General features: G+C 43.8%; 2 protein-coding genes across 2 annotated transcripts in view; one reads left to right on the top strand and one right to left on the bottom strand.

Annotated features, from left to right (window-relative positions):
* FRRS1 (ferric chelate reductase 1) overlaps positions 1 to 6,400 on the top strand; it is a 30,025-nt gene extending 23,625 nt beyond the window's left edge. The window contains exons 12-16 of the mRNA XM_028732763.2: positions 1,031 to 1,128; positions 1,418 to 1,476; positions 2,517 to 2,660; positions 3,915 to 3,976; positions 5,252 to 6,400. Of these exons, the coding sequence (XP_028588596.2) occupies positions 1,031 to 1,128; positions 1,418 to 1,476; positions 2,517 to 2,660; positions 3,915 to 3,976; positions 5,252 to 5,344 (456 nt within the window). The 3' untranslated portion in view covers positions 5,345 to 6,400. The remainder of the gene's footprint in view (positions 1 to 1,030; positions 1,129 to 1,417; positions 1,477 to 2,516; positions 2,661 to 3,914; positions 3,977 to 5,251) is intronic.
* Positions 6,401 to 9,053: 2,653 nt separating this feature from the next.
* The window catches only part of PALMD (palmdelphin), a 56,684-nt gene continuing 41,887 nt past the window's right edge, over positions 9,054 to 23,850 (bottom strand). Inside the window, exons 5-9 of the mRNA XM_028732762.2 lie at positions 19,206 to 19,320; positions 17,914 to 17,947; positions 17,707 to 17,820; positions 12,857 to 13,960; positions 9,054 to 9,356 (exon numbers count right to left, since the gene is read on the bottom strand). Coding sequence (XP_028588595.2) covers positions 9,313 to 9,356; positions 12,857 to 13,960; positions 17,707 to 17,820; positions 17,914 to 17,947; positions 19,206 to 19,320 — 1,411 coding nt within the window. The 3' untranslated portion in view covers positions 9,054 to 9,312. The remainder of the gene's footprint in view (positions 9,357 to 12,856; positions 13,961 to 17,706; positions 17,821 to 17,913; positions 17,948 to 19,205; positions 19,321 to 23,850) is intronic.

The raw sequence follows: 23,850 nt of genomic DNA, 5'->3' as shown, positions 1-23,850 counted from the left end.
AAAATCTGAGGACTTGTCAGTTATTGTGTCTAATATGTCCGATGCCCTGGGGATTGGTGGGGCAGGATGGAGCAGCGAAGCCACAACCATACTAGCAGCCCCATTGCTGGGGTGCAAGGTGTGTGTGTGTGTGTGTGTGTGTGTGTGTGTGTGTGTGTGTGAAGGAGGTAAATTGCTGCACCAGCCTTCATCCACCCCTCCCCAAAACCTGGTGCAAAGAAGGTTAGGAATGCACCCTAATACAATAGCATAATTGTCTTCTGCATTTGCTCCAGAATGAGAGAATTATTATGCCATCTCCTAGTAGCATTGGGGCCTTTTCTTTGTTCTGGAGTCTTTGTGCATGTGTGTGCTTCTGTTTGATACTTGGTAAATAATGGTAATTCTTTTAAAAAATAAAATAAAAGTGTTGTCCCCAAGTCTGGCTTTCTAAGTACGGGAAACAGTCCCTTAAGTACAGTAGTACCTTGGTTCTCAAACTTAATTTGTTCTGGAAGTCTGCTCCAAAACCAAAGCATTCCAAAACCAAGGTGCGCTTCCCCATAGAAAGTAATGCAAAATGGATTAATCTGTTTTACTATCTAACGAGGCCATAGATCCATAAAATGAAAGTAATAAACAATGTACAGCAGTAACACAATCAGTAGCTGAACTGGGTTCCACACAGTCACGAAAACAAAAAGAAAGAGCTGCAAAAACAAAAATGCAAAATAAATAGCAAAAACAGATAGACCTCAGCATAACACTCAAAATGGAAGTGTGGCACTCAAATCGGAAGCGTAACATTCAAAACATTCAAAAATGTTCGGCTTCTGAAAAAAGTTCTCAAACCGGAACACTTACTTCTGGGTTTGCAGTATTTGGGTTCCAAGCTGTTTGAGTACCAAGGCATTTGAGGACCAACATACCACTATATTCAAGAACTTGCATAGCATATCCATGCAATGACTATATCCTGCTGTGAAGTGTGGTCTTTGTCAAAAAAGCATTGTTGGAGGGTTGTTCATAACCAAACCCATCTTTTATGCAGCAAGCAGGCTTCCATCCATATCTTGGCTGTACGGTGATGGCACTGGCAATCTTTCAGCCCATTATGGCAGGCTTCAGACCTCCACCTCAAGCACCAAGGTATTCTTGCATGCTCAAGTTACATAAATATATTCCAATGAGAGTGCGAGGGAATTACCAGCCGGGTTAAGAGTTTTAAAGGGCAATGATCCTGTGGTTAATGGGTATGGAAACCCCAGACCTGCCCCCTCTTCCAGAAATTTGCAACTACCATGTTTGCAAACTCCAGTTACAGCAACCCTAATGAGTGTGTGGTGATGTAACCATCCTCTTTCTCTTTTCACATCCCGGGCACTGATGGTGTTTGGAATCATGCGCTGACTTTCCTTTCCTTTTTCTTTGGGAACAGAAGAGAAATCTTCAACTGGTTACACTGGAGCACGGGCACAACTGCTAGAATATTAGCAGGTGAGTGAATAATTCATTCTATCCTTATCTGAAATGTTGACTTTGTAAGATGGCTAGGAACAATGGGTATTGATTGTGCTTTTCTTAAGTTAATTTGTGTGGCTTTCTACAAGTGGCAGTCCAATGCTTGCAGATCTTGCATTTTGTGGTAACTTCACTCTTGCATCCTGCTGACTACAGTGGTACCTCAGGTTAAGTACTTAATTCGTTTTGGACGTCTGTTCTTAACCTGAAACTGTTCTTAACCTGAAGCACCACTTTAGCTAATGGGGCCTCCCACTGCTGCCGTGCCGCCACCGCGCAATTTCTGTTTTCATCCTGAAGCAAAGTTCTTAACCCGAGGTATTATTTCTGGGTTAGCGGAGTCTGTAACCTGAAGTGTCTGTAACCTGAAGCGTATGTAACCCAAGGTACCACTGTACTTGAAATTGCTTTGGTTTCACATGCAATATCAAATAAATGCATGTTGTTCTGTGACCACAATCTGATCATCACTGGGAGTGCGTAGACTACAACTGCTAAACATTGTGTCTGAAGGCTTAAAGCTCCTCTAGATAGCCTGTTTGTTGGGTATTCATCCCGATTTGCTTGTCCAAAGTTTACCTATGTCTGGTCTTTATTGGACACTTGTTCTGATTTGCTTACATCTTCCCATTAGTCATTTGTTCATCCGACATTTGTCAGCGCATTTCCCTGTCATTTCCAAACTGCAAAGAGTCAATTAAAAAATAAAATAAAAAATGTGTTGTTATGGGTCCACAATGCTTTAAATCCACAAATATAAAATTCAGTGGTCACTTGAATGACTTCTACAAAATGCTGATGTTCTGGAGGAAGCCTTGGTGTCTGAGCATTGGAAACCACAGAGGGCATGGAATCTCTTGCTTTATACAAGTGAGCAGGTAGCCTGTAATTATGTGGGACTCTGGGTTGTATTTTTATCATGTATTTTGTTGCTAACCACATTGCAGCAACAAGTTGAAATTACTTGATCTAATTTTGCTTACTCTCTGTTTTGTAAACCTGGCCCTGTCCTTTAGTGGTGGTAATATTCCTCGGAATGGACTTGCCAGCTCTCAACCTTCCGGATCCATGGGATACATATACGATGATGGGATTTGTAGCTTGGCATGTTGGCACCGATGTTCTCCTGGAGATACATGGCTACTGCCTCATTCACAAAGGTACTATGACCAATCTCTACTTTAGCTTGCACTGAACACAGTGCAGTTGCAACAAGAGGAAGATCTCCTGGCTCATGAAAGAGATTGCTTTTCACTGTCTAAATACCATATTTTTTCCTCTATAAGACTCACTTTTTCCCCTCCTAAAAAGTAAGGGGGAATGTGTGTGCATCTTATGGAGCGAATGCAGGCTGTGCAGCTATCCCAGAAGCCAGAACAGCAAGAGGGATTGCTACGCAGCTTCTGCTGAGATTCAGAATATTTTTTTTCTTGTTTTCCTCCTCCAAAAACTAGGTGCGTCTTGTGGTCTAGTGCGTCTTATAGAGTGAAAAATACGGTACATGTTTGCATTATCCTTATCTGCTGTCCCCCCCCCCCCCCTTGCAGTTTTCACAATTGCTGTGAAAGCCCCAGGTACATATTTGAGTGGAGAAATGTAACATGATATACCTGATAAAATAATTTTTATTCAGGAGCAATAATGTGGCAGGATGGATGCATATCGAAACTAGCCCATCACATACCTCCTTTGCTTATCAGTTTGAAGAGAGATGGGTTTGAAGGGCAAAGAACTGCTGATTGATTTACTTTATGGATCAGGTTCTGAGGCTGAGACGGTAAATGCTTCTGACACCAGGGGAGCCCATGGATAAGCAGGCATTTGAGCTCTGTTCTCCTGGGACCAAATGGAAATCTCTGTCCACACTTCTCTCCTCTGCCCTATTGTGTCTTCCATTGGACGGCCTTTCCCAGCTTGTGGCCTTCCAGCTATTGTTGGACTCCCAACTTCCATCAATCTCAGCCAGCATGGCCAATGGAGTGTCACAGTTTCCGCACACCTCCTGTAGAGTCTCTTGTACTAGAATAAGTAAAGTGTGTTCCAGAATGGAACCATGTCAAGGACAGCATCCCCACTTCTCCATCAGAAGGTGCTCATTTCAAACAGTGTCTTCATCTCAAATGAACGAGCGGCACCCCCTTTATTTTGAACTGGTGGATGAAGCTCAACAGGCACAATCTAAAACAGGGCTGCTTAAAGATCTATTGTGTCCACTGGATTGTGTCTGGTGTCTTTTAAGATAATCTGGTAAATGACCAGAAACATAAAGGGTAGAGTGTAGCTCTGATCTAGATCTGTAGGCACAGTTTTAATTTCAGAATTTGCATTTTCGGGGATTATATATTTTTATCTTCTACACTGCTTTGATGGCTTCAGGCTAAATAAAAATTAACCGTGAAACTTTTATTTTGCAGTTCAAGTGCTGGAAGATGACAGGATACAGATTCTGCAGTCCATTACAACGGCAGAGGCACAGGTAAGCATAGAATGCATGCGAGAGGATAAATATAGGCATATATATTTTTTCTGAGCATGGAGCTGCCTCCTAAGAACTATACTACTTTCAGGGTCAAAACAAAAAAATTCTTTCCAGTAGCACCTTAAAGACCAACTAAGTTAGTTCTTGGTATGAGCTTTCGTGTGCATGCACACGAAAGCTCATACCAAGAACTAACTTAGTTGGTCTTTAAGGTGCTACTGGAAAGTACTTTCAGGGTGTAAGGCTAGCTCATTTGAATGCTCCCATGTGCTTTTAAGCAAAAAGCAAACTAATGCAATAGGTTGGCTAGCCTTGTGGACAAGCTTCCTTCCCATCTCCTTGATGTATCATGTGCAGAGATTTTCTCTTTCAATGGGGAAGCGTTTGGAATGTTGTCCCCCCCCCCCCCATTTGTATCCTGTAGTGGTACATTCCAGAGCAGCCTTTCCTAACCTGTGGCCCTTCAGATGTTGCCAGACCACAATTCTCATTATTCCTGAGTTAGGAATGAAGGGGAAATTAAACCCAGTTCACATTTAAAGCCGGATCTGTCCAATTCACACTTTCTGAAGCAGTGTGTGAACCAAAATGCAGTTATCCTTTGAAATTCACACTTATCCAAATTTTGTGATGTAGTTCCCCAACCAAACAATGTTTTACAGAAATACATAGACTGGGGGAAGGTGTGTGTAAAAATGAATATGTTGGTGAAATAACAAAGAAAAATAAATGATATTAAGGGAAATTGCTTGCAAAAATGTGTAAGTTAATCAAACCTTCATATAAAAATGTGTTTATTAGGAGAAAGTCCTACTAAGATTTTGATAAATTTTCATGAGGGTTTTAAATATATATATATATATATATATATATATAATCAAATTTCTGCCAAATAGGGACAATTTTAGAGTGGAAAAATGAGAAACTGAGACAACTGGAAATGTTGTCTACCCCTACACCTGACCATTGGCTTTGCTGGCTAGGGCTGATGGAAGTTGGCATCTGATGGGCCAGAGTTTTCACCATAGCTGTCAACTTTTTCCTTTTCTTGTGAGGAATCCTATTCGGAATAAGGGAATTTTCCTTAAGAAAAGGGAAACGTTGACAGCTATGGTTTTCACATACCTGCCGTATATCCTCTCCACTCCTTATTTTTGTCAGGGCACCATGCTGGAGAAGGCTAGACTGGTAGGCACTGGCCTTTTTTTCTGAACTGACTCAGCATTTTCACAAATGGTTGCATTCCCAGTGTTTCCCTTTCTCTCTTTACAGGGGCATACATTTAAAAAGACAGTGCTGTTCATCTACATTAGCGGCAATGTGGCATTTCTCATCACCTTCCTGACAGCAATTGTAAAAGTATGACAAAGAAGAAGCCTTTAATACTCCGAAGAGCTTGCAATAGAACTGTTGGAGACATGTCTTGCTGAAGTTCATAGCAGAAGGACGATCTGTAACGTAAACACTGCCAATTCGGGATTTAAGAAACCTCATATAAACCTGGTCCTCGTTATACAGCCGATGCAGGGCAGAATTAGACTTTTCTTGGCAAATACGTTGTCCCAACCTGGTCAGAACTGCCTTGGTCTCCAGCATGACTAAACGCCTCCCTTCAACATTTGTCTATCTGGATCCTGTAGATTCATTGGTCACTTCAAGGCTCAAGGGAGAGCTTCCATTTGAGAAGTTGGCCTTTCTTGTTCCAGGGTTGCCATTGATTTGAACTGGACTGCCTGCCATTGCACTTGATCAGCTGTCCGTCCGTCCATCTAATAGGTCAATGTGTTCATGTTATTCCTAGCTAGTCTCCACCTGCAACCACCACCATTATGCCATAGGAGCTCCATATGCTCATGGTCTATCTATAGGCTAGCTAGAGGATGGTTAAAGGTCTACACATCCCTCTCCCCAGCCTGCTTCTAACCTGAGGATGGATGCAGATAGTCATTGTCTCAGTGTGATGAAGAATAATGGTCTACCACTAAAGGCTGGATTACAGACTGTAAGACATTAGTTTTTAAGGATGCCTCATCCATAGGGATTTCAGCAGTTATATTTGGAAACAATTTTGTGAGTCGAGAGGGAACGAGAATGGAAGCCAGTTAGGGGCCAGATATCGTTTGGAACAACTTATTTCAGGCATCAGAAATCCCAAGGATTGTGTTTGATACAAACATCTTGGATTTGTAGCTCTGTTGGAAGACTATATGGTGTTAAGGGTGGGGGAAAAACAGCTCTGGTGGAGATCTAACTGCCCTTTCTCCTTTGAAGCAACCAGTGTTCCTGTAGATTACATCTCTCTCCTCACCCTGAGTTTCTTTAACAGGTAGCTAGTAGCTGTACCAAAAAGCTCTCTAGAACTAGTGCCAACTTTTGTTTAAAGAATGATTGGCACATATATATATATATATATATATATATATATATATATATATATAATGTGTGTGTTTGTGTGTGTATGTATGAAAAAAACTGTCAACCTGCAGTCTCTGGGTGAAATCCAATTATCCATTGGATGTCACTGCAAACAGCTGCAGAGGCAGGTGGGTGATTTTTTGACAATGCATCACATTCCTACTCTAGAAGGTGTGGGTCCCTCAAGAATAGCATGGAAGATGCTGCTGGTGGGAGGTAGAGGTGCAGGATGAGCAAAAAATAATCTGTCCTCATCCATTTGCAAAGGCTACTGCTAGATGAAAAGCTCTTCCCACAGGCAAAAGGATGCAATTGGATTCCACCCATTGTGGTTCATGTTGTCTTCCACACTGGATTGAAATAACTGGATTTCTTACTCCCTGTCCCCTTGACCCTTTCCTTGCTTTCCCTACCTGCTACACCCTGCACAAATCAAGTGTGAGACCATCTGCACTGATTTTATAGTTGTGCATTACATTCCAGTGCTTCATTTTTTTATCCTATTATGAGAGTGTGAATTGCATAAATTAAAAGAGTTGCTTTGTGTACTCTGTGTACTTTTTTCTTGATACTTATATGAAGAAGCCATCTCAGTTTGTCCAGAGGCAAGTGCCATCCACACATGGACTTGTATTTTCAGGTGTCCCTGAATCACTGTCTGAAAGTTAATGAAATGGGCAATTAAAGAAGAACCCCTGGCTTCTCGCCATAACTATATGTATTACTTATGCATTCCAGGCTAATCTGCTTGCCAAATCTCTCTCTCTCTCTCTCTCTCTCTCTCTCTCGTTGTCTTTGACCTGTTTATAGGGAAGATGCAGTCTTGCTGCACTTGACATTTTCATATAAAACTCTTGGATACACAGCCGAGCCACTGGGACTGTCACTTCTACTGCTGAGACACCGTGGGGTGCTCTTGCTCAGAGTTTAATCATGCTTAAGTTTAAACGATTGCCAACTCAAAGAAATGAAACAGCCCACAAGCACAAATCTCAATCTTTATCAGAATAGAAATCTGTGCTGTCAAAGCACAATGCCCAAACAAAATTTCAACTATTTTAAATATTTTTTGTATGCATACTTCAGCCTGTTGTCTCCAGAAATTCTCCAAACCAGCAAGTCTTGCCCATTCTGTTTTCTGTCCTGTTTGTGGCCCAGGTTTTCTTGTGCAGCAGATAGCTATGTCCTGAAGCAGAGAACTTTCCATCTAGCAAATCCTTATGCTGGAGCACGAATTGTTGTGATTTTTATTTTTCTTAACTTTTTGAGAATTTGGCCATGTAGACCTCTACCAGTCTGAAAATGTGTTTAGCTGAGGCGCTGGAGGAAAAATGATCACAGTGGGGCAGGGAAGCTCTGTCTAATCTGAAGTGGCTAACGGCACAATCCTAACCATGACTACGCAGCAGTAAATCCTATTGAATTCAATGGGGCTTATTCTTAGGTCAGTGGGAGTCTGTAACTATGGAGTGGAAAAGTGACAGATGGATATAAGCATAAGATGGTGGAAAGAAACACCTAAACCCTGCTTGTCGGTCTCTCTCCCACCCACCCACCCACCCCATAACAGACTTTTGACCCCCCCGCCCCAATTCTGAATGGGGAAATGCGATGGGGTTGACACAATGCAGGATGCATTGAGTATGAGTGCATTAGCAGAGAGTGGCAGCGCTTTCCATCTCTAGTAGGTGTTTTACATATGCACGATGCCTTCACTTTTGAAGCTGTAAACACACTTGGGCAAGTACTCTTAACCATATAAATATCTTTCTAAAGTCTCTGCTCTTGCCATTTCTGTGGTCCACAGCTGGCAGGCTGGTGATAGGGGGCCAGGTGGGATTGTACATAGGTAAAGGTAAAGGGACCCCTGACCATTAGGTCCGGTTGTGGCCGACTCTGGGGTAGTGGTGCTAATCTCACTTTATTGGCCAAGGGAGCCGGCGTACAGCTTCCGGGTCATGTGGCCAGCAAGACTAAGCCACTTCTGGCAAACCAGAGCAGCGCACGGAAACGCCGTTTACCTTCCCGCCAGAGCGGTACCTATTTATCTACTTGCACTTTGATGTGCTTTCAAACTGCTAGGTTGGCAGGAGCAGGGACTGAGCAACGGGAGCTCACCCCGTTGCAGGGATTTGAACCGCTGACCTTTTGATCGGCAAGTCCTAGGCTCTGTGGTTTAACCCACAGCGCCACCCGTGTCCCGGGATTGTACATAGGTCAAGGCTATTTGTAGTTCAGAGAACTGGCCCTGCTACTGTCAGAAGTAGAAATCTATCTTCCGGCACCCCTAGTCTCCCTGTGGGAGATGAATGAGGCCTGACAAAAGCTGTTGGTTAGAGTATGTAGTTCACCCTGCCAGGAGTTTCCTTAACAAGAACCAAAAGAACACATGGAGATAATCTCTAGGGAAGATGGTGAGTTTGGGTAGTAGTAAACCTCCTGAAGTGTCATAGTCCCACTTCAGATCCCGTGATTTATGGGAATGTACAAATCATGAGCTGTGACACTCCATCCACAATTGGTAAGAATAGGCAGATATATTCTTGCTTGTGTGGTTGGGCTTAGAGAATGATCTGAATAGGAAACAGCCAACCCTCACTCAATAAATGGGACTCTTATGGGTGCAGCCTTGTTAAAGATACTGGCTCTTAGCTTCCAATTACATAGTCATAGCATTTATTAGAAATGTCCCATTTGTTATCAGAAATTTTTGAAGGCACTTGAAGTTAAATTCATATGGATTGGCTTGAGTAGCTGGAAGCACAACTTGCGGTCCATTCACTTTCCTGCAGGGTGCCATTATTCTTATGTATGCTTCTTTCGAATAGGCGAAAGCCGTCAAAGTCCGAAATGGAGAAAGCTCTTCTTCTGCTTCACATCACACCAGCAGATACTTAGTATTTATACCACTGCAGCTCCTAAATGACTTTTTTGCCCAGTTTTGCCATTCTCATTCTCAGAGCTGCAACATAAATAAATAAAAAAGTCACAAATTCCATGCGTTATCCCACTTCTAAATCTAACTTTTAAAGAGAATTGCACTTACCTCAAATGGTTAGGTCCAAGAGAGCATTATGTTAGTAGAGTTAAAAATCAGAAGTTATTAGTGTGCAGAGAGACAACAGCATAGGTGGCAGGTGAAGGAAGAATGGGCACTAAAACCTCTTGCACGGCTGTCAAAGTGGTCATTGATCTGCCCTCTAACCTGCTGGACATTTGACAGTAAACAATATGCCTTTTAATTTCTCAGTTGAGAATTCTCTTCACTCTGAATGCAGTGCGCCCCTGCCACTGGTTTGGGAAGTGATGTATGCACAATGCTAGATTGATATGTATATTGCCGTTTCTTATGAAATACTGCATTTTAAGGCATTTGCCCACCAAGCCAACTTCATTCCAAGTCAAGAAAAAGAGTGACCTTGCTGTGTTTTTTAAGCCACGAAATGTTTCATACAGCCTTTGTTCACTACATGTTGGGCCTTGTAGGATCTACTTTAATAAAAAAATCAAAACTCCACAGTCTAGAACCAAAATCAGGTGCAAGGAGTTGGGTTTGAAAATGTTTAAAGGCTAGAAACTTCATGGACTGAACTGCAGGAGGTGTCACCATTTCCATTCTGGCCTGTTGACACTTGTGCCTTTTTTCCTTAGAATAGAATCATAGAATCATAGAGTTGGAATAGACCACAAGGGCCATCGAGTCCAACCCCCTGCCAAGCAGGAAACACCATCAGAGCACTCCTGACATATGGTTGTCAAGCCTCTGCTTAAAGACCACCAAAGAAGGAGACTCCACCACACTCCTTGGCAGCAAATTCCACTGTCGAACAGCTCTTACTGTCAGGAAGTTCTTCCTAATGTTTAGGTGGAATCTTCTTTCTTGTAGTTTGGATCCATTGCTCCGTGTCCGCTTCTCTGGAGCAGCAGAAAACAACCTTTCTCCCTCCTCTATATGACATCCTTTTATATATTTGAACATGGCTATCATATCACCCCTTAACCTCCTCTTCTCCAGGCTAAACATGCCCAGCTCCCTTAGCCGTTCCTCATAAGGCATCGTTTCCAGGCCTTTGACCATTTTGGTTGCCCTCCTCTGGACACGTTCCAGTTTGTCAGTGTCCTTCTTGAACTGCGGTGCCCAGAACTGGACACAGTACTCCAGGTGAGGTCTGACCAGAGCAGAATCCTTGGTTCGAAACTCTTATCCCTCCCCCCACCCCACAGGGTTACAAAGGCTGCCCCTTTTTGTTGTTTAGATTTTTAAGCGCTCTCCTCCTCCAATGCGAAAGGCATCGAGGAATGCTTCTTTGGACTACTGGGCCTTCCCCTGACATGGCACGGTGACACTGACTTCAGGGCTTTTCGTAAGATGGGTTTTGACAAGGAACAAGTAAATAAAAGAGATCTGAGAACGCCTCTATTCCCCTCTCACAAGCAGCTCTTTGTTTGTTTGCTACCTTGCCCTACAGCTGGTCTTCCTGGCTTTGTTTTCTTTGGGGGGCAAGCAGGATAATTAGGAGACTGTTTGGGAAAATTACTCATTTCCTAGCATTCTCCGCTTACTCCGTATGTGGCGGGGCACAGTAACAATGCATGGGAAAAGGACCAAAGCAGCAAGAAGAACTACTTGGCTTCAGCAGTGGGGACAAGTTCTGCAGTCAGGGAACAGTGTGCTCCAGGCTACCTTAGATTAATATGAATTCCATTATTCTGCTATGGAACTCATATTTGGAGGGGTACTATTGGCAGGTGGTGAGCGCCTGAGCTGAATGTGCTGCAATGCGTTCCAAAATTTTAACATGAAGAGATCACGAAAAGCTGGCTCTGTAAATGCCATTTAAGCTGGAAGACATAAAACAGGCAGGACTCATGACCCCATAACACAACACGATGTCATGTATGGTGGCTCATCTGTGGCTTGATTACTGTTCTGTTTTTGTCAACTGCCTTGAAAACAAAGATGGAGCGAAGAGGGGGAAGTTTGTAAAACAGATCGGCAGGCTTCAATACATGTGCAGGCCTGCCGAAGTTCAAAGCCCATTGAAATAAATCTGTTGGGTGCTAAATCCATTTATATTGAAGTGGCGCTGTGGGTTAAACCACAGAGCCTAGGGCTTCCCGATCAGAAGGTCGGCGGTTCGAATCCCCGCAACGGGGTGAGCTCCGGATGTTCGGTCCCTGCTCCTGCCAACCTAGCAGTTCGAAAGCACCTCAAAGTGCAAGTAGATAAATAGGTACCGCTCTGGCAGGAAGGTAAACGGCGTTTCCGTGCGCTGCTCTGGTTCGCCAGAAGTGGCCTTAGTCATGCTGGCCACATGACCCGGAAGCTGTCTGCAGACAAACGCCGGCTCCCTCGGCCTATAGAGCGAGATGAGTGCGCATCCCCAGAGTTGGTCACGACTGGACCTAATGGTCAGGGGTCCCTTTACCTTTACCTTTATACTTTTCTTATTTTTGTTAGTGGGATCTCCTTTGTGCAACTGCATGCATATTCACAGTATTAGTCCTAAATTAAGTCAATAGATGTAAACTGTTATAAATCCAAATAATTCAGCTTTACTTCTTTGGGGGATCAGGCCTATATGTTGCAGTCCACGTTGGGTGAACGCAGTCCTTTATTCCCCCAACAGAACTATTACCAGAAGTTTGAAGTACTTGGATTTGAGGCTGTTGTGTTCTAAGAAGCATACAGAATACAAAAAGCTTCTAGCAAGGAGGAGAGTGAAAGCAGAGTGAAAGCAATCATGCAAACAGGTTAGAAAATGTACCACCTTTTTTATTTTAAGGAAGACAGACAGACAGAGGTTAGACAAAAGAATTGGATTTTAGTCATACTTACTATTTTTTTTAAAAAACCAAACAAACCCACATATATCCAAATCAAGCAGGCTAAGAAAAGATATCAAAACTTGCATAAATACATTTCAAGTCAAGTGGCCAATGTTAAATCAAGGTTAAAGTAAAGCAAACCTGTTCAACCAACCTTTCAGTGTTAAGGTGCAAGGTACATTATACAGTACAAAGTCGGGAGAACAGGGAGAGGCATGACTGAGCTCCAGAAATGGAGACGCAGAATAGGAAGAAAGGCTATTATTTACTACTGAAATGCAACCATTTTTCTCACATGCCACAGGACCAAGGAGATAACATTTTAATCAGTGTTTCCAAGTTGCACTTGAAGTGCAAAGATTTGTATCTGATTTATACCAGCACTATCTGGAGCTTTAAAAATTTTTTTTTGCTGCATTCTGCACTTAGGTCCTTCAGTGTAGCATGGTTAACATTGTTAACACTTGAATGAAAGTGTTAGAACATGGGAGAAATGGGTTAGATAGTCTGTATTAGTCAGCTCTGAGGTGTAGAGATGCCAAGAGGAAGCAAGGAAGGAACGAAGGGAGAAAGAGAAGTAGTCAGTCTGTCACATGAGAGCGCAACAGTGTCGTGACTTGGCCCTTTTTTTACCTGTTAAGGAGGGATCCTCTGTTCCATCACCTGATAACCGGCCATCAATCTGACCATTGTAGGTAGCACAGCTTAGACTTTCTTCTTGCTCCTTAAGCGATATGGAATTTTTATAAGGCGACACATTTACACCGTCACTGGCGGTTTTGCTGGGGTTTGTCTGTGGAATTGCACTTGTTTGGTTGGGGGTCTGGTAGACCTGGCTAGAAGGACCAACTGGATGATACAAAGGCTTTCCAGCTCGACTCTCCTCCTTGCTGTCCTCTTCTTCGCCGTCATCGTCAATGACGACGAGTTCTGCATGGATAATTCCATCATACCCACAGACAGTTTTATTCAGTTCTTCATCGTCCACATGCTGGTAACCCATGAAAATCATTGTAACAGGTTCAGTATCATCCACGTAACACGGCACAGCTTGGACCACACTATAACTAGAACCTTCATCACTTTCCAGAGTTCCTGAAGGAGGCCTTTCATGGGTACTTACAGAGTTTCTGAATTTTATACCTTGTTGGTTCCCTCCCATCTTCTGATAGGGTTCAACAGCCTCTTGTAGAACTTCTCTTTGCACGTTAGTTGCCATCTTGTTTTGGGGGCTAATCTGTGGTGGGCTTCGTGTTCGTTGAAGGACCGGAGAGTGAGAATTGTGCCGATAGCTCTTGGAAGAATCTAGGCCATTTTCTTTAAATGGTTGCTCTTTTTTATAGGCAGGTTCCTTGTAAAAACAGTCCAGGCTGTTTGTCTTGTTTTGAAGAGCTCCTTTTTGGCTATTTGGTCCCTGGACTAACTTATCATTCTGGGGAGTTGTGGGCCTGCAAAACTGGTTTGCATATACTGGTTCATGATATTCAGTGGGAGACTTGGATTGTTTCTCTGTTGCCTGCCTCAAGAGGTCCTCCACTTCAACAGGCGCAAGGTCATCTACTTCCTTGTTTGTGACACTTCCATTGGAACTCACTGCATAGACCGACTTTCTGCCGTCATCGTACACTTTCACTCCTGCGCCCTTAAATTCCTCTGACGGTAGTGGTATTGTCGACAAAACTGTGCTTTCTCCAGTCTTCAGGTCTTTTTCAACTTTAATTTCCATAGCGAACAATGCTGCATTGGAAGAAATAAGAGTCCTTTATAAAGCAAAGTAACACACGTGCTAAAGATATATACAAATGTCAATAATACAATAAATTAGGGCTCTTTGCAGACGACCTAATGGTCGAACACCAGACCTCATAAATACAGCAACCTCCCTAATCAGAGAACTCAACACATTTGCAATGGTGTCGGGCCTACAGGTAAACTTTGCAAAGTCTGAGGCTATGTGCCCCTCCCATACCCAAAAAGAATTCGCCAACATCACCAAGATAAAACTTTGCTGCACCAAGTTCAGATACCCAGGGGTAGAAATAAGCAGAAACCTCAACAAATTATACCTCCACAACTACAAGCCCTTGTGGCGACAAATCAACAAAGACCTGAAGAGATGAAACAAACCAAGTTCACTCTCCCAGACAAATGTTAATAATAATAATAATAATAATAATAATAATAATAATAATAATAATAATAATAATAATACAGTGGTACCTCAGGTTAAGTACTTAATTCGTTCCAGAGGTCCGTTCTTAACCTGAAACTGTTCTTAACCTGAAGCATCACTTTAGCTAATGGGCTGCCGCCGCGCCGCCGGAGCACGATTTCTGCTCTCATCCTGAAGCAAAATTCTTAACCAGAGGTACTATTTCTGGGTTAGCGGAGTCTGTAACCTGAAGCGTATGTAACCTGAAGAATTGTAACCCAAGGTACCATTGTAAAAATAATATTATGCTAGGTCACAAGAACTTGCACATGACAGCAGCAGGCGGTTATTTTAGAACATGGGGCACCAGCAGTTTCCTGTGGAACGTGTCGAATAATTTCAAGCAATGCATGCAGGGATGCAGGGTATGATAGATTCTTCTCCAGCTGCTATTTTTCTTACTTGTAATGCTCTCCCTGCAACTGTTTTTCTCCTGATGGAGCTCGAAGACTGGAGGCAAGCCCCGCTGCTCTTAAAAGCACCTGGGAAGTGTGTTTTGGAGTAGGGAAAGTGCAGGCACGAAGACTGAGCACGTCTTTTCTATCCCTTATATTGTTTCTTGTCTGGTTTCAATCACCCTGAGCCTACCCTATGTAAGTTCAGCACAACCCATGCTCCAGGAAATGGCTTTTGCCACTGTCACATGCAGTTAGACTCTGTGATAACTGGGGTCACAGATAGTTGGAGGAAGACATCAGATATCTTAGGATCCACTGGCAGAATACACTGCTACTTGGGAGGAGATATTGAGCCCAATGGATTGGAGGCACTAAGGAGGAGTTCATGAGCAATACGGAGAGCTTTCCATCTCCCTTTTCCAGCCTCCTCCCTATCTTTTCCTCGCTGGTTTGAGCTATATGTCGTCTGTCCTTTAAAGACTAGAGAGGCAGCTCTCGGTTTTACTGTTCGGCTACCTGCAATGGTTTAAAGCAAGGATGGGGTGTGGAATGGAGGTCCACACAAACAGCTGCTGTAATACTGTGGGAGAAAAGCAATGACAAACCTAGACAGCATCTTAAAAAGTAGAGACATCACCTTGCCAAGAAAGGTCCGTATAGTAAAAGCTATGGTTTTCCCAGTAGTGAAGTATGGAAGTGAAAGCTGGACCATAAAGAAGGCTGATCGCCGAAGAATTGATGCTTTTGAATTATGGTGCTGGAGGAGACTCTTCAGAGTCCCATGGACTGCAAGAAGATCAAACCTATCCATTCTTAAGGAAATCAGCCCTGAGTGCTCACTGGAAGGACAGATCCTGAAGCTGAGGCTCCAATACTTTGGCCACCTCATGAGAAGACTCCCTGGAGAAGACACTGATGCTGGGAAAGATGGAGGGCACAAGGAGAAGGGGACGACAGAGGACAAGATGGTTGGATAGTGTTCTCGAAGCTACCAGCTTGAGTCTGACCAAACTGCGGGAGGCAGTGGAAGACAGAAGTGCCTGGCGTGCTCTGGTCCATGGGGTCACGAAGAGTTGGACACGACTAAACGACTAAACAACAACCATTTCCCTCTCTGCGAAATGCCAGAACAGGTTGGTGGGTTATCTGTGTTCTGGTGGCAGTAGGGCTGAGCATGTAAGTCAGTGTTACAAATAAATTCAAGACAGGAGGTCGTTCTACTAGCCTATCTGAGCACATGTGCACCTCTAGGGCATTGCCTGAAAAACAGAAACACCAATTCCTCAGGAAGGACCAAAGCTCAGGGGTAGAGACTGTGCTTTGTATCCACTAGATCCCTGGCATCTCCAGGTTAGGGCAGGAAAATACCAAAATGCTATTGGCAGTAGTGAAGATAATGCTGAACTAGATGAATCGGTCATCTGACTTGGTTTAAGGCAGCTGGGCTAGATAGGCCTCTGGCGTGATTCAGCAAGACTCTTATTTTTTTAAGCAGTCCTGCTGAAGAGCAAGAGCTTGTCACACCCATGGCAACGAGTAAGCAGAGCCAAGACAACAATTTCCATTCCTGCTACTGGGATAACGTGCAAGTTTGATATAGCACAATAAAGTTAAGGTAGACAATGACACTCATTGGACCTCATGTTCTTTTGCCAACTTGCAAGGTTTGAGGAAACAAAAGGATCGATTAAGGGAACATCTTCCAGCTTGTCATTTTGGCTCTTGCTAAAGATCAGTCATGGGGTTGAGCTTGAATTTCTGTGTCGGTATCTGGAAGGCACTGGTTTGCGTTCAGTCTTTGCCAATGCTCTAGGGCAAGCTCTGGGCGTTTCAAAATGTTTGCCTGCCCATCCCCTCCTTTCAGCATTTGAGATATTCGGGAACATGGAACAGATATAGCTAGCAGTATTCTGGAAACAAGGTGTCTTTGGCAAGAAAGAACAGTGTGCTCATCATCACACTCTTTACTTGGCAAACGAAGCACAGGCAAAACTCATGCAAAACAAAATAGAACAAACAAAACAACATTGTGTGTAGCCAGTGCCACACATCCTCAAATATATGCAGTGGTACATCGGGTTAAGTACTTAATTTGTTCCGGAGGTCTGTTCTTAACCTGAAACTGTTCTTAACCTGAAGCACCACGTTAGCTAATGGGGCCTCCTGCTGCTGCCACGCCGCTGCTGCACGATTTTTGTTCTCATCCTGAAGCAAAGTTCTTAACCGGAGGTACTATTTCTGGGTTAGCGGAGTCTGTAACCTGAAGCATAAGTAACCTGAAGTGTATGTAACCCGAGGTACCACTGTATATATCTTATGAGAAAAGTCTGTTTAGAAGTTTAGTCAAATGCATCAAACCCTGGAGAGCACTACAGGTCGAAGTAGACAATACTGAGCTATATGGACTAGAAAAAAAGATTTGTGTCTCTCTGTGTGTTCTATCATCTATCTGTCTATCATCTATCTATCTATCTATCATCTATCTATCTATCTATCTATCTATCTATCTATCTATCTATCTATCATCTATCTATCTATCATCTATCTATCTATCTATCTATCTATCTATCTATCTATCTATCATCTATCATCTATCATCTATCATCTATCATCTATCTATCTATCTATCATCTATCTATCTATCTATCTATCTATCTATCTATCTATCTATCTATCTATCATCATCATCTATCTATCATCTATCATCTATCTATCGATCATCTATCATCTATCTATCTATATCTATCCATCTATCTATCTATATCTATCTAATCTATGCATACTTATTTATTTCAAATACACATTTCATTTCCTTTTAGATGTACCCCATTATAAATCTACACCCTTTCTTTAACTGCATTGCTGAATTTTACCTTTTCGTTTTTCTTCATCGTCCTCTGCTTCTAGATGCCCTGTCCTTTTAAGTGCAGAAGGCCTGAAAGATTTTGGTAGGTCAGGTATGTTGGCATAAATGTAGTCAGGTGGCTCTGTGAAAAGAGAGAATGGTTAATACATAACCATTTTTACCTCTAATGTTAGGCACAAATAATGTAAAATTCTAGGCTTCTGAGTGAACATACCTTCTTTAGTCTCTACTTTTTCGACCTTCACAGACTAAGAAAAAAGAAGAAGTATTATAAATAACCACCAGTAGGGTTGAAAGTGTCACAGCTTGTCAACCACACAGCTACAGAATATGTAGCGGCAGTGGAATATATATGTGTGTATATGTATATTTCTGTAAATCGCTACACAATATCCTCCATATATATAAAACATTTCCTCAGGGACCGCCTCTCTCCATATGAACCTTTCTGGACCCTGAGATCATATTCTGAAGCCCTTCTTCGTGTGCCTCCTCCACCAAAAGTCCAGAGCGTGGCAACACAAGACTTGGCCTTTTCTGCAGTGGCCCCCCAACTGTGGAAGTCTCTTCCCTGGGAGACTTGCCTGGCCCCTTTGTTACATATCTTTAGGTCCCAGGCAAAAACGTTCCTCTTTAACCAGGCCTTTGGCTAATTGACAACTGATGCCCTTTTATAATGTGTTGGGGAGGGGGGATAATTGGGTTGTTTTTGTCTTTATTTTTATCATGTATTTTTGTGATTTTATCTTGTGAACTGCCCTGAGACCTGTGGGTATAGGACTGTACACAAATTTAATAAACATCAAAAATAAAAATAATTTTGCTGGGTTATTAAATAAGGTATTTTACCTTCCTATGAGGCATATGCAATTGGTCAATATATTTGTCATTCCTGGGTGTGATGGCAACTATTCTTGCAAGATAACTTTTCGTCTATGACTTTCTCTGCCTTGCCACATCTTCAATTAGACCACTCTGGGGCAATGAATGGCAGTAGCTTCTCTCTACAAAAGCGATTGCATAATACCCCTTTGGGCCTATTTGACTTTCAGGACACGTTGGCAAGCTTGCGTGTTTGTTCAGTCTTTGACTGAAGGGTGAATAAACATAGAGAGCATTTTTCCTCTCTGAGTTTAGGCTCCCCCCTCCCTCCATATGTTCTTGATACTCTGCCAACGGAGATATACAGTCAACAGTTAACCCTGAGTTATTTTTAATGCTAAAATAATGCTGTAGTTCAGAGCACAAAGTGCAAATATTCCAATACTAGGGTATAAATGTGATGCAACATTCCTGTGGCAATCTCGACATAACATATCTCGATAAACCTGCATGTTTTGGAGGGGCTTGACCACTGTAAGTTTTAGTCACTCCTATTTCCCCCTGCTGAACTTCACTTTGGAGCTCTGTGACATTCTCTTGCTTTCATCCCTGCCTCCCCCTCAATTATTTTTGCAAAGCGACAGAGATTACATCAGTAGCAGGACTTTAAAATTAGACACTGACCTTTATAATATCTTCTGTGGTTCTTTCTACCGATTTAAGCTTCTTCAGTATGGCCTTTTCTTTAGCTGAGATGGCCAGTTCTTCTTTCTCAAGGTCCTCAATTTCTTTTTCAAGTCTGCATTATGTACAATATTTGGAGAAGCAATGGTTAATGGTGCCAACTGCAATAAAGAGAAAACATACTACGTACCACCTAATCTCCGACAGTGCAACAATGGTTTTATTTTGAGCCCATCATTACCCCTATTTCTGATGTTCAGGCACTAGAGGGAGGTCTCTGCAGGTCTGAGGGAATCTAAAGTTTGGTAAAGCTACGAAAAATCTCTGGAAATATCCCCACGAGGACTGAGCATGCTCAGTGACCATGGAATACTGCAGAAAGCTATGTAGGAGGAGGAATGAAATGAAGTATCCTGGAGAATGGCACTGAATAAGGAACATGACAGTCTGCCACATTTTGTTGTGGGTCGCATCAGCTTGGTTAGATTAGTGACCCTCTAAGTGATGGACGCGGGTGGCACTGTGGGTTAAACCACAGAGCCTAGGACTTGCCGATCAGAAGGTTGGCGGTTCGAATCCCTGAAACGGGGTGAGCTCCCGTTGCTCGGTGCCTGCTCCTGCCAACCTAGCAGTTCGAAAGCACATCAAAGTGCAAGTAGATAAATAGGTACTGCTTCAGCGGGAAGGTAAACGGCATTTCCGTGCGCTGCTCTGGTTCGCCAGAAGCGGCTTAGTCATGCTGGCCACATGACCCGGAAGCTGTACGCCGGCTCCCTCGGCCAATAAAGCGAGATGAGCGCTGCAACCCCAGAGTCGGCCACGACTGGACCTAATGGTCAGGGGTCCCTTTACCTTAGGTGATAGATGTCAGAAAATTCTGAGGAAAATAGAAAAGGAAGCAGAAATTTCTGCAATTCGCATGGTTAGTCTGTGGAAACCAGGAAAGGAAACCAGTCAAACTAATATGCTCAGCATTCAAGCATGTTGTTGTTTAATTCCGCAAACAATATACAATAAGTGGCTTTTTGAACATTGTTTTGTTGCTTCTCTTACATTGAAATGAATGAAAGTTACATTAGTTACCTAAATAGTTACATAACTTATGTAAAATAGCGGGACAGTGAGACAAATAACATAGTATTTGACAGAAACCAAACTGCAGTGGAATGGAAACAGTGCTGTTTGTTATGAACGCAGTTTAGAATGGAATTTGCTGCCTTCTTTCATCCCTACTCAAAATGGGAGCTGGGATAATGAAGAGACAGGGCTGTCCTCCATTGCCAATTACTCAAATGGAGCGTCATCAAATGCAATTGCCTCACACTTTATTCCAAAGTTTTCCAAGCTTTTCATGTTGGTCACTCACTTTGCAGACATGCATCATTTCGCAACACGGTAATTCAGTTTTACTAGCAGACCGGAGGTTAAACTAACTCCTTTTTAGCCCCAGGAGAGCGGGGAGCATTTGCGCGACACACCTACACACTGCAGCTGACACAATGTGTCGCACAACACAGTTTGGAAAGCTCTGCTCCTGTCTGCCCTGTGTAACACTGAATGGAGCAGTGTGGTGAGGGAGAGGGTTTTTCCATTTTGTATTTTGTACAGCATCGTTTTGTCGGGTTGGTACTTCATAAAAGTTGAATGTCAAGAACAATGTATTATTTCCAGGAGCTGCAGTTCACATTCTCTTGGAAATGGACAGAAATACTTTCACTCAGCTTGGGCATGAATACTTGTTTTTAGCAGCCAAATCAATCCGAAAATGGATGATTTGACAACACTGCTTAAGAAAAAAAGAAGATGCACAGCATCGTCGGTGAGAAGTAGTACTGAAGAGTTAGCAGTTATTCAGTCTCGGTAAATGTGCCAACAGAGTAGAACAGGGCCTGATGCAATCAATACTGAGTAAAGTGGCATTTGCTTGTCCCTGTCCCCACCCCCCCACCCCATGTAGCATCTAATTTGCTACATGATTATCTGTATCCAGGAGTTAACGGAATCTCTTTTGTCAGATAACCTTTCTGGTTTTGTACGGATGACATTTGGTTGGGAATCGGTTGGCATCTATTCCAACAAAAGCCAGGGTACTTCTTTTTTGTGTGTGTGTGGGGGGTTATATGCATCAAAACAGACTTTCTGGGCGTGACAACAATTTGGAGGAGTCCTGCGTGTGAAAGGTCAGAATAAAAATAATTAAAAAGGAAAGAGCTGGCAAAGAAAGCAAATTATGTTTTAAAAGTCAATAATCTTTCATCCAGGCTGGGGTGAGAAGGGGAAACAGCACTACAAGAAGGGAGGTGGGTGGTGCCCCTCCCCATGGCCACGTAGAGGTCTCATCCAGGCGTAAATCTGTACATGTAAGAAAGGCAACACATGCTCACAACAGGTACACATCTTCTCTTGTTCGTATCATCTACCGGCCGCAAATTCCTGCCACGTATATATGTACACGCACAGGACTGAAAATGCATTGTGTAATGTGTGGGGCAACTCCAAATCACACCAGTGTCAGCCAATGTTGTTTTCAGCTCTGCCTACTGTTATGTGCTGAGCCTTGGATATGATTTGAGGTTTCCAAGGTGCTTGGCTTCTAAAGAATTCTTTCCTAAAGAATTTGCAGAGAAAGTTCTAGTAAGACCACAGAGGATCTGAACAGGTGCTGCGGTGTGCTCCTTGGTAACAACATTACAGGGGTTTCTTTTGATGCTAATTCCACGCTCCAAATACTTCCTACTCACAGCATGTGGGGAACCAGTTTCCATGGTTGCTGAGAGACCTGCCTTGATTGCGAGGTGATTAGGGCACCTCAGGCAGAGAGGAACATTTCAGGCATGTAGACCAGGTAGTATTTCAGGCATGTAGACTCAGGGCTGTAGGAAGGGGGGTGCGTCCCACCCTGGGTGTCATCCTTGAGGGGGGTGACAATATGGCACAATGTGGGGGGCAGCACTTACTGCAGGGTCTGGCCTGCAGCGCCCCCAAGTCATGCATCTCTTCTGGGAGTGACGTGGTGGCTCGGTCCCCGCGCTGCCCGAAACAGCAGCATGGGGTTTGCATCCACCAGGCGGACTCCATGGGCAGCTTGCCGCACCGCCCCCACGTGGGGATCGCTGCAGTGCCTCCGTGGGCAGTTTGCCCTGCCCCCACCGCTCCGGGTGTCAGAGCAGCTAGCTACACCCCTGAGTGCACTTTAAAGTTGACTGAGTGGTACATGGAAGATAACTACTTCTGCTGAATTCGAAACTAACCACGTTCTGTAGAAGAAAGAATTTTTTTAATTAAAAAACCATTTCAAATTCCTAACTTCAAGATTTGTGCTCTACTCCAGTGTTTCCCAACCTTTTTTGGGCAAAGGCACACTTGTTTCATGAAAAAAATCTCGAGGCACACCACCATGCCAGATGGGGAAAAGTCACTTTTTACTTATGAAAAAAAAAAAAAAAAAGTAACAGCATAGAAGGTAATGGTTATCTCTTTGATGTCTGATGGGAGGGCATTCCACAGGGCGGGCGCTACTACCGAGAAGGCCCTCTGCCTGGTTCCCTGTAACCTCACTTTTCACAGTGAGGGAATTGCCAGAAGGCCCTTGGCACTGGATCTCAGTGTCTGGGCTGAACGATGGTGGCGGAGATGCTACTTCAGGTATACTGGACCGAAACCGCTTAGGGCTTTAAAGGTCAGCACCAACACTTTGAATTGTGCTTGGAAAGGTACTGGGAGCCAATGTAGGTCTTTCAAGACTGTCGTTACGTGGTCTCGGCGGCAGGTAGCAGCGCTCACAGCTTACGGACTGCACCTTGTAACAGGTGTCTGGCCCAGCAGCCTAAGGCGGACAAGCCACTGAAACAGGCATTCAGAATCCATTCATTTCATAAAACCTGCAGGGCTCAATCTCTGTGTTTGTGTATGTGTGTGTTTCTGTTTTGCCCAAGGGTCTGGGGGTGGGAGAGAGCTCTTTAGCATGATGCTTTTAAAACAATTAAATTATCAACAAACAAACCTGATGATACGAATAGCAACGTCAGGTGCTGGGGGGGGGGGGAGAAGGGGGCCTACTCAGAAGTAAATACTGCGTCCAGGCGCAATTAGCGCTGATTTAAGGTGCACCAAGACTGCCTAAAAACCTCACCAAAGATATGCAACAAAGCGCTTCGTTGCAGAGGGGAGAGTTTGTGCACCGTGGAGGCTGGAGGGCTTCTATTCTACATGCGGGGGTTGGGGGGGCGAGGAAAATGTGCTCCGTGGTGGGGCGGGGAAGGCAAAGTTGCAAAAGCGCCCTGCTCCTTCTTCCGCGGAGGGAAACGCTCCTGCGGAGGCGAGAGGCAGCGAGGAGGCGACGAGGTGAGGCTTTTGTGAGGTAGGGAGAGGAAAGACGGGGGAGGGAACCCAAGGAGGATTTGCAAGAGAGGGAATGAAGGGGAAACGCGCCTCCCACGTGGAGCACTTTTCCCCGGGAAATGCACGGGGTGGGGTCGTGGCTGATCCGTGCTGCGCGCTCGCGTCGTGCGGCCCAAAGTGCTGCAGGATCGCCAATGCAAGACCCCCTTTTAAAACCTCCCCCTCCCCCAGCTCTGGAAAAAAAGGGGGAAGGGGATGGCGTCGGCGTCGGGGTGCGGAGGCTGCCCGTGCCCGGCCAGGCGTC

This window comes from Podarcis muralis, chromosome 5 (assembly GCF_964188315.1).
Source record: "Podarcis muralis chromosome 5, rPodMur119.hap1.1, whole genome shotgun sequence".
In the NCBI taxonomy this organism is placed as follows: domain Eukaryota; kingdom Metazoa; phylum Chordata; class Lepidosauria; order Squamata; family Lacertidae; genus Podarcis; species Podarcis muralis.
Note: the sequence above shows the minus strand (reverse complement) of the source record. Positions and strands in the feature narration are given on the sequence as shown.